Source organism: Ornithodoros turicata, chromosome 3, assembly GCF_037126465.1.
Source record: "Ornithodoros turicata isolate Travis chromosome 3, ASM3712646v1, whole genome shotgun sequence".
In the NCBI taxonomy this organism is placed as follows: Eukaryota; Metazoa; Arthropoda; class Arachnida; order Ixodida; family Argasidae; genus Ornithodoros; species Ornithodoros turicata.
The window spans coordinates 62,327,892-62,338,922 of NC_088203.1; the positions used below are offsets into that span (position 1 = coordinate 62,327,892).

The following is an 11,031-nucleotide window of genomic DNA, read 5'->3' on the forward strand; positions in this document are numbered from 1 at the left end:
TGGTTTGGTTTGTTTTTAAGAAAAAAATAAAATGGAGATTTTAGCTTCACTAGTGTGAGGCCCGCAACCCCACATCACTTGCACCAGTTACTTTAGTGGAAAACTCCTGTAATGACGATACCAATGAATGAGGGGGAGGAGGAGAAGAGGAGGAGGGCGAAATAACTTTGTCTTTGTGCTTTTTTCGTGCCGGGTAATGTCAATCTCCTCTATAGCACTGCTGGTCTAGCAAGTGCGGTTACCGGTCCTAATTCTTTTATTGGTGGAATTAAAGGAATGGAATGGGGTTGCCAAGCGATTCCAGGAGTGGGAATTGACCATACCTTTTCATTCCGAGGAATTGAAATGAATGGAATTATCACAAATCTTCATTCCTCGGAATGGAATTGGAATGGAATGGGTGATCCCATTCCGCAACCCGGATACACACGGTCAAGATTGATTGAGCACGGTTGATGACACGGATTGAGCCCAATTCTGTTTAACGTGACCATGGCGGGTATTCGGGGCTGCATTGGAAAGAAACTGTCAATTTCGATCTACGCGGATGACATCTGCATTTGGACCAGCGGCAAATCCCGTCCGGCCATCCAGCGGCGCCTGCAACACGCTTTGAACACTATTGAGCACTACCTCACAACAGCCGGCATGGACATCTCGACTGAAAAGTTCGTGGTACTCCCGTTTAGGAGAAGGAACATGCATCCCTTTCCTCTTTCAGTTGCTGGTGTACAGCTGAGAAGTGCATCTTTTCATCGTTTCCTAGGTGTCACGGTAGACGCAAGGCTGTCTTGGGTGAAGTACATAGCGAGCTTGGAAGCCAAGGTCCACCGGTGGATTGTGGTGATCAGGCATCTGGCAGGCATGAAGTGGGGCAGTGCCGTGGCGTCGCTTTTGGCCGTCCACCGAGCTTTGGTTCGCGGGTCACTTGCATACAGCTTGCCTGTGTTGAATGGCCTTCCACCTTCCTCAGTCCATAAGCTTTAGTGCCTCCTGGCGCGCAGTCTCCGAGTGTGCTTGGGAGTCCCTCGGGCAGCAGAAACCCATATGGTCATTGCTGAGGCTAAGGAAGCCCCGCTTGAAGTGCTTCGCTACGAAGAGACGTGTCGGCAGTACCTCCGCCTTCTAGCTCACGATCGGCGGCATCCGCTAGTTAGGCAGCTCCGGACACGCAAGCACAGCAGCGTACACCCATGTGTCTCTCAACTGAAGACTAGCGTACCTGACTCTGTGGTCGCACCCACAGCTCCCTGCACTCCTCCTTGGACTTTTCCGACGCCCTGCATCTCCCTGTCGGTGCCTGGGCTAACAGGGAAGAAAGGCTGTTCTGCAACACGATGACCCGGTTCGTTTCTCAGTTTGCCGATCAGAAAAGGATGACAAGCGTCATGTCTCATCTAAAAACGTTCGTTTTAACCATCATCATCGTGCTAACTTCATCTTCGTCCTTTTCGTTACAGGACAGTTCCCAAACCCATTCAACACACACAAAGAAGATAAAGTTAGTTTCGATTCCCCAACATCCTCCCCCGCAGTGAGTAGTTGCTCACTTGATTAAACAATCTCCAGTGGACAGAGAAGTTGCACAGGTCGACGTAACAACGTTCCGTCTGGTAGTCGGACTGTGCACGCTCTTACTTTTCCGTCAGCACTGAGAGTAATGGTGTCTACCCGACACATCTTCCACAGATGTCTTGGTAAGCGATCTTGCATGAGCAGTACCAAATCTCCGGGCTTCAAAGTTACTGCATTTCCACGTTTCGCTGTGTGATGGGACCGAAGTTGTAGCAAATAGTCCTTCCTCCATCGGGTCCAGAAGGAGTTGAGCAGCTGTTCACGACGTCGGTAACTCTTGTTCAGCGAGCTCCAGTCTGACGCTGTGGACGTCACCTTGTCAGTTGGCAACGTCCTCAGTATCTTTCCCACCAGGAAATGAGCAGGAGTTAGCACTGAAGAATCTTCTGGTGTATCATGAACAGTGGTGAGCGGTCGAGAATTTACTATGGCTTCAATCTCGGTCAGAATTGTGATCAGTTCGTCATGATGGAGTAAAGCTTTTGATAGTGATTGTCGGAGAGTATTCTCCACTGATCGCACCATCCTCTCCCAAAACCCTCCCCACCATGCTGCTCGCTCGATAATAAATTTCCAGTGGATACATTTTTTGGAAAAGTAGGCGAGTACCTCAGGGCTACGTATATTATTCCAGAGGATCTTAAAATCCTTAGAAGCTCGCTTAAAAGCAAGCGCATTGTCGGAGTAAATAATCTTACATAATCCCCTTCTGGCTACGAACCGGCGAAATGCCATGAGGAATTGGTTTGCTGTGAGATCGTCGACAACTTCTAGGTGTATCGCTCTTGTTACAGCACACGTAAAAAGAGCGATGTAGCATTTCGTTGAGTTGTTGCCTACAGTCTTGTAGAAGAGGGGTCCCGCAAAGTCTGTTCCCGTTACCTCGAAAGGTCCAGTCCTGTTTATCCTATCAGGAGGAAGCGGGGCAACGTCTTGGAACGTCGGTTGAGCGCGTTGCCGCTTGCACCACATGCACTTGTACAGAGCACTTTTCACAGCTTGACGACCCTGGATAATCCAATAATGTTCTCTTAGCTCAACGAGCGTGTCACGGACTCCAAAATGCAGTAAGCGTTGATGCGTCTTTTCGATAAGTAGTCGCGTGTAAGTGTGCTGCTTTGGTAATATCAATGGATGCTTCACTTCTTCGTTTTCGTTGCTTCGTTGTAATCTTCCCTTTATCCGTAGAAGTCCATTCGGGTCCAAATATGGGTGGAAGTCTCTTAGACTTGACGTTGATTTCACTGGGTGTGAGCAATGCAGTGCTTGCAACTCTTCTGAGAACACCTCCTCTTGAACTTCTTTGAGCCAGTACCTTTCGGCCTGCTGTAGCTCTTCCGTAATGAGGGGGCCCCTTTCTTTAGGCTCTCTTTGTCTCGCATTCTGTATAAACCTGTACATCCATGACGTTACCCTGATGATTTTATCCAGCGAACAATAGTCGTTCAAATTTAGAATTGGCTTCAATTGATGAGATGGCAGGAGCATGACGTATGTTGTCTTGACTTCTTCGTCACGGAAGTTTTCTCCTAGCATTCCGCGCACGTCAATCAGCTTCGGCCAGCTCGCTTCTGTTTCCTTCAGCCATGGCGGTCCTTCCCACCAGACACTTCTTGCCTTCAAGTATTCAACGTTTACGCCACGTGTAAGAAGATCTGCTGGATTTTCTTTTCCAGGACAGTATCGCCAATCTGAAAGATCCCTGTGACTTTGTATTTCAGAGATTCTGTTGGCCACAAAGGGCTTGTAGCGTTGTGCTTGACCCTGTACCCAGTAAAGTACAATCATAGAATCAGACCAGAGTGTGGCCTTAACAATGTCGCTGAAGCTCTGGTTGACATAGTTGCAAAGGCGAGTCCCTAGCAGAGCTCCAAGCAGTTCCAGACGTGGTAATGTGATGCTTTTCAAAGGAGCAACTCTGGTTTTCGACAACAAAAGTTGAACGGTGCATGATCCGTCGGCATATTGGCTCCTGATGTAGGCGACCGCTCCGTATGCCTGTAAACTGGCGTCGCAGAATACGTGTACGGATTGGCTGAGTACTTGCGCCGTACTTTTAATGCTCCTTGGAATCCATATTTCATCGGCTTTTGGGAGTTCATGACACCATTTTTGCCAGTCTTCCAGAATGTCGTGCGGGAGACTCTCGTCCCATCTTAGTTCCTTTTGCCAGACACGTTGGAACAAGATCTTGGCTTTTATAACGAATGGTGCGAGAATCCCAAGAGGATCGAATATTCGCGCTACCGTTTGAAGCAGGCTACGCTTGGTTTCGTTAGCTGTCAGCAGAAAGTCCAACACGGAATTTAGCGCAACTCGTAACGTATCACTTTCCGCGTCCCAAACCAGACCTAACACCTTCCTCTCGTGATGTGAGATCAACCTTTCGTCTTCGTAATGCCGCAGAGTTGCACACAGCTGTTCATCATTGGTTGCCCATTTTCGTAATCTCATGCAGCAATCTTCAAAAATTATGACTGATTCCATCCAAAGCTGTTGTGCTTCTTCAACTGTGTCGACGCTGGTTACCAGGTCATCTACGTAGAAACTCTCTAAGAGGAGTTCGCAAGTCTTCGGGTACTTTTCAGACGATGTTTGTAGATGGTGTCGCACAGTTCCAGCTAAAAGAAAAGGGCTTGAAGTAGCGCCGAATGGGACCCGTGTCATACGCAGAACTTCAACGTCGGGTAATGGTTGTCCCACTCTCGGTGTTGTCGTGTACCACAGGAATCTTAAAGCATCGCGGTCAGCTTCGGCTAATGAAATCTGTAGGAAGGCTTTCTCAATATCAGCGATCAGTGCAACTGTGTTCCTGCGAAAGCGGAGCAGAACGTGAAGGACCTCCGGATTAAGATTTGGTCCAGCATGAAGAACATCGTTGAGAGAAGGTTCGCTAGCGACACTAGACGAAGCATCAAATACAATCCTTATTTTTGTGGTGTCCCTTTCACGTCGAATCACGGCTCGATGAGGAAGGTAGTACTGAGTGTTAGTCGAGTTGTCGTCCGCTGGTATCTTTTCCGCATGTCTGTTTTGTTCATAGAGGCGAATATCAGCATCGTACTCTTCAATTACCCCACTGTCTCTCATGAGGCGTTTCGTTAGCGATCGGAGTCTTGTCTTTGCTACTTCTAGATTTGAAGGTAACTCGTCTTTTTTCGTGGTCCAAGGTAGGGAAACTTCATACCTTCCGTCTTTCTTCGTAATTGTTTTAGTAAAATGATCCATCACTTCATTAGTATGATCTTCTTTGCATTCGGTTTCGTTGTGCTGAATCCCAATGTGTTCAAGTTCCCAAAATCTTCGCAGCTGGGAAGAAGTTTCGTCTTCAAAGCTTTCCGCTGTTACTCTAAGCACACCTACATTGGTGTCCAAGTTGTCAGACGGCGATGAGGAAGTAGGGCCTTGAACTGTCCAGCCGAATATCGTTTTAATCGCGAAGAGCTTGTCTGTGATTGGTTCCGTCTCGCCTGTCACTACTGCCCAGTAGGAATCTGCACCAATGAGGATCTGGACCTCGCTATTACAGGTTATGCCCGTAAGTACAACGTCGGCCACCTGCATGCCTCTCTCGGCTAGAGTTCGTGTTAGATTACAATCAGGTGGGTGTAGCACATTAGCTGAAATATCAGGTGTTTCCAGAGCTTCAACACACACTTCTTTGCGGGAATATTGGCTGCGAAGCCAAACTTTAACACGACGACACCTTCTTTTCAACGGTCTACAACCGAAGGCGCATATCGTCAACACCTCCTCCCCTACTGATTCGCAGTCAAGCAGATGTGAAAGGGACTCCTTAATAAATGTCCTTTGACTTCCTCCGTCAAGCATTATCCTCACAAACTGTCGCTTTGCGTTAGTTTCTGCCCATACCCGAGCTGTCAGTAGAAGGATCGTGCCGCTGTCTCTGTTGATTTCGGGCTCTGACATGGTAGATGACAACACATCCAAACGAGAATTTCTGGGTTCTTCATTGCCTTGTCTCTTCAAGGGCTGTTCACATAGTACCGTGAGATGATGCCCACCACAGTGTGAGCATTTTAGACGAGGAGCGGTTCTGCAGTCTCTTGATCGGTGGTACCGCTTTCCGCACTTGAAGCAGCGACCTTCTCGCGAAAGTAAAGCTTTCTTGTCTTCAACCGCGAGGTTGCCGTTCCAGTTTTCTAGAGTATGGTCAGTTGCTTTGCATAAAACACAGTCTGTCTGTCGAACTGTCACTCCAGTCGCCAAGGCTCCGCTCGTTTGCCGCTCGAAAGGTCGCCTTGTGTCCCTTCGTTCCATGCTATAACGTCCGCCTTCCATGCGCTTGTCGATTGACGACATGTCCTTCTCTCGGCTTTCCACTTCGACTTTGAGAAAGTCTAGAAAATTCTCAATTTCTTCTTTGCCTTCGGGGGTAGCTCCCGCGTACTTGCGATTGTAGTCTAAAGTCACCTCTTTTGGTATGACCTTCCGTAACACAGTCATCAGCATGACTCCGTAATCTTTCGGGTCGACATCAAGAGCCCGTAGACTTCGTATTCGTACTTGGATCTCATCATATAGTTCCCGAAGTCGAACGGAATTCTGTGCATTGTTAACCTTTGGCAGATTCAACAAGCGGTCTAGATGTTGGTCGACAATAAGTTGCTTCTGGTTGAAACGTTGTTTCAAAATGTCTATCGCAGCATCGTAGTTCTCGTTGGTAAGTGGCAGCCCGCTAATAGCGGTAGCTGCTTTGCCAGTCAAGTAGCTCTTAAGGTACTTGAACTTGTCAACTTTGTGCAAAGTTTCGTTTGTATGAATACTGGATTCGAACTGATCCCAAAACGTCGTCCAAAGCGTAAGTTCTCCGTTGAACTTCGGCACTTCTAACTTTGGTAGTTTCACCCTCGTATCAGTGGGGTTTCTTGCCCGTGTTTGTTGCGTGCCTGTTGTGGACTCCGGTTGTACTTCAGGTGGTCTATCATGCGCATTCAGTTTCTGACAAATTTTTGATTTCGTTACACATATTTTTTCTTCGTAAGAAAAGACTGTCTGAATCTCATCTGCGAAGTCTTCGTCCACCACAAGAGCCTCGATAGAGTTGTCTAAAGACTTCAGAGTCTCTTCTTTTAACTTCAAAAGATCAAGTTTTGTGCAAAGCTCACCCGTCGTTGTAGTAGGTGCTTCCAGTAACACGTCGATTTCGTTGATAAGCTTCGTCACTGCTGTACGTAGAACTCCTCGTTTTTGCTTTAGACGATCCATCGTTGTTGATGCTCAATCCACCCTCTCTAGTCGGTATCTCAGTGGAATTCCCGGGTTTCGGCACCATAATTTTGTGTTCTGCAACACGATGACCCGGTTCGTTTCTCAGTTTGCCGATCAGAAAAGGATGACAAGCGTCATGTCTCATCTAAAAACGTTCGTTTTAATCATCATCATCGTGCTAACTTCATCTTCGTCCTTTTCGTTACAGGACAGTTCCCAAACCCATTCAACACACACAAAGAAGATAAAGTTAGTTTCGATTCCCCAACAAAGGCAACGTCGCTGCATGTGTGATGAAGCAGCTCACTCTCGATATGATGAGCTCGTGTTATGAGACTTCCACCGCAGTTTTCACGGACGGCTCAACCACGAGGGGAAGTTCGTCGTCTGCCTTTGTCATTCTCTCCGAGTCAATTTCAGATGGCCATCATCTCTCACATAAAACATCGTCAACATGCGCTGAGCTTTATGCTATTCTTTTCGCCTTGCAGAAAATTACTGACAGCCCCGTTCGCTCCTGGGTCGTCTTTACGGATTCCAGATCTGAGCTGCAATGTGTGGCAACTATGGGACTTCGCGACTTCCTCAGTCCTGTGGTCATTGAAATTCTACAAGTATAGAAGAAAGCAAGCGCACAGGGCCACTCTATCGTCTTCCAGTGGATCCCGGGTCATGTGGGCATCAGCGGAAACGAGGAGGCAGATCGAACAGCCGCAGGCGCGCACCAGCACACCCGCCGTGTTCCCATCATTTTGTCTCGGGTGATGGCCGTTACCTCGTCTCAAGCCTCACTGGCCCCATGATGCAGTCTCAATGGCAACGTGACATCACCACCCACTCTCTGCTTTACTGCGTTGACCCCACATTGTCCCTTACTCTCCCCCGCCGAATGCCATGTTCCTTTACCACAGTATTCCACCGCATGAGACTTAATGTGGCTTTTACACCCGCTTTCAAACACCTCCTCGGTGTCGGCGCGTCCAGCCTCTGTTCCGCATGTGGTGTGCGCGGTGACCTCCATCACGTCCTCCTGGTCTGCGGACAGTACGAGCGCGAGCGCGCCCTCGTGGAAACTGCTCTCCAACGCGTCGATCAACGCCAGTTCGACTTAGCCAAAATTCTCGGGCCATGGTCGGACACCTCACATCTGTTGCAAGGCCAACGAGGTGTTGCTGAGTTCCTCTCCAGCTCTGGATTAATGGACGAACTCCAATAGGACACCTTTCCATCATCATCACTTTCTCATCCCTTCCACAAGCGCAATGGGGCAGTGTACCGCCATAACGCCGGAGAATGACCCACCACATCATCATCCCATTTATGTGTGTGTGTGATGTTAGGAACCTCTCCGCACCTTGTCTTTGTGCTTTTTTCGTGCTGGGTAATGTCAACCTGCTCTAACACTTCTGGGCTGTCCAGTACAGTTATCGGTCCTTTCTCTTCTTGTTCTTTTTTTATGAATGGAATTAAAGGAATGGAATTGGGTTGCCGAGCCATTCCAGGAGTGGGAATGAATGCACCTTTCCATTCCGAGGAATGGAATGGAATGGGTGACCCCATTCCGCAACCCTGGTTGACTTATCCATGTCTAAATTACATTAAATTTAAATAACTATAAATTGTCACGTCTTGCCACGTGCATATCATGGGAAGAATCATTTTTTCTGTTCAACACCAGAAAACCAAGAGTGCCCATATTTTGCGTCTGTCTAGATGAATGAATAAAGAAATAGAATGTGGACTTACATTGACAGAATAGCCTAATACCCTAGCCACACGACAAACTGAATGCGTTAATGGAATGGCATTTACTTCACCTCCTTCATTTCGAAGGACATCGTTCTCACCCCGGATTAGTTGAAAACAGGAGGCGTACGCCTTTTCTGTTGCAATTATGTCCTATCTGTTATGTCCTGTTCTGTTGCAATTATGTACAAGAAAGGATGCTGCACAGATGATACGAAAAGGGACTACAGAAAATCGCGCCATTGTGCCAGGTCCTTCCAGTCCAGGCAGAAGTAACTGATTTTTTTCTTCTTCAACGCATACACCAATCCGGACAATTATCATGTGCAATAAAGCGGACACGCAGAGCCACCTATGACTAAAGTTTCAAGCGTATGAAGCAAAGCGTCTCTGAAACAGGGGGTGTCAAGGAAAAATGTCGCGTCTTGTCCCGTGTCTCGTCTTGTCCCACCTTATCCTATAGGTCATGCGCTAGTAGCAACGACAAGACGACAGGAGCTTCCTTCCACGTAGCCGCCTCACGGAGCCATGTAAGCCATGCGTAAAACACGGCAGCACCGCGATGTCATTGGAAAGAGAGAGAAAATGCGAGACTACCTCCCCTCTGTTTGCTTTCTCCTTGCTCGGCCCTGAGTATAATTTGATTTGTACATTTCAAGGGGCACTGAGGTGACCCCCAAAATTTTTTCTGTGCCGAGTGTTTCCCGACGAATAAAATGAGTTCCTGCGAAAGAACGATGAGCGAATGTGACCTACAGGGCGAGGGCTCTGTTCCGCACACCTTTGAAAACTCCTCCCCCTCGTGAACAGAGCGCATTGCAGAACGAGAGGACGTCGTGACGTATGCTACTCCCCTCACGTGACCGGTGACGTACAGTGGCACAGCTCGAGCATGTATACGCGGCACGTGAGCTGCGAAGAGAAAAGAATATTTTGCATGGTTACTCCTGGTGGACAGCTTGGCAGATTAGGCATGGTCTCAAGCCACGTTAAATACCACCTCATTGCTCCTTTAAACCTTTCCAGGTGTGCCGGTTACCTAACGGCTCAAGCCATCGTCATCTTCATCGCCAACATCGCAATAGGAGTTATCATCTTTGGAAACAGTTACTTGACTGTCGTGGCAACTGCGTGTTTTTCAGTAGTGAGAACGTCATGGATAATGATCCTCTCCTGTTTCACTGCCACGTTTATTGCTCTCGGTAGGCTCGCGAAAGATTTTCCGAAAACAGTAGACGAGATGCGAAAGTCACTCGGACCTGGTTTAACGATCTCTCGAATCCGCTGCCTGCGAAGCAAGTACACAGAAATCTGCGGCGCCGTGCAAAATGCTGGAGACATGTATTCAAACATTATACTGGTATGGTACGCGGACACGTTAACTGATGTTTTTCTCGCTATACCTGGCGTCACTAAGTTTAATGTCATGTCTTTCTTCGTCTTTGGTGTGGCTATCGTGACAATCATGGAAGTAACAGCCGCGGCAGCAGAAACGACAAACAATAAGGAGGACTCTCTGTTGAGTGTTCATGATGCGGCAACTGAAGATGATGGAATCGATCCTGCCATTTTCCGGGAACTGGTTGAAACTTGTGTAGCAGTAAGGATGTCCAATGTGCATGTTACAGTTGCTGGATTTGCTGATGTGAATCGCGGATTTGTCTTCACCATTGTGTCTTGTGTTATCACGTATTTGATGATTGCCTATCCGGTATGATCGGCATCCTGCTCTACATCATGGGCTTTAAGAGATATAACGGTTGCTCTGGCAAGCAAGCTGGCGGAGGAACTCCAGACTGAAAGAGCAGAGTCCGAGCACATGGAAGGCAGGACACAAACGAGTCGTTTGTGTTATGTCGTCATTTTTTCCGTGTGCCTGGACTTAGTTTTCTTCTTTTTTTCATTATGAAGCCAGAAGGAAGGAACAAGCCCTTTATTGGACGTTCTCTTTTTCAATTATGTACGAGCCCGGAATGTGCCTTGCACTACAGCCTTCCGATATGATGTGTACAAGAACCGCGGCCGTGTCTCCTGCCTGGCTTCCCTGTGTTGCATCCTTTTCTGTGGGTTTACCTCGCGGTTCTTTGTAGATGACTAATATTGCGCCCTGTTTAGCTTGTTTGAAGCGTGTCGAGAAGGCATTTTGTGCATTCTATTTGTGTTACATCGTATTCGAATTGTGTTGCAATTGTATTGAAATTGTACTACATAAGTGTACTTTGGCACATTAAATATCCTGAACAACAAGAAGAGAAAATGCATATTGTCCTGCGTTGTATGATATGAAGAAAGAAAAGTAACTAAAAAAGATGTGGGGTTTCCCACAAGAATCCCACAGGGATTCACTGCCCAACCTGTACCATCCACAGCCCATAGAAGAGGAACAGAGCAATGCTTACCAGCACAGCATATTTATTATTTCTGGGCCGCTCTCCAACACTGCCCGTCGACGGCTGTTGTTCTCCTGCATGACACACC

The 11,031-nt window shown here is 47.7% G+C and overlaps 1 protein-coding gene across 1 annotated transcript; it reads right to left on the reverse strand.

The window, feature by feature from the left end:
* Positions 1–1,554: 1,554 nt before the first annotated feature.
* LOC135389559 (uncharacterized) lies at positions 1,555–6,804 on the reverse strand. The gene has a single exon (XM_064619595.1). It carries the CDS (start codon positions 6,802–6,804, stop codon positions 1,555–1,557), a length of 5,250 nt encoding a protein of 1,749 aa, XP_064475665.1.
* Positions 6,805–11,031: the final 4,227 nt, after the last annotated feature.

What these genes read in the sequence shown, in the direction of transcription:
- LOC135389559 (XM_064619595.1), bottom strand. Translation starts at nt 6,804, where the DNA reads ATGGATCGTCTAAAGCAAAAACGAGGAGTTCTACGTACAGCAGTGACG.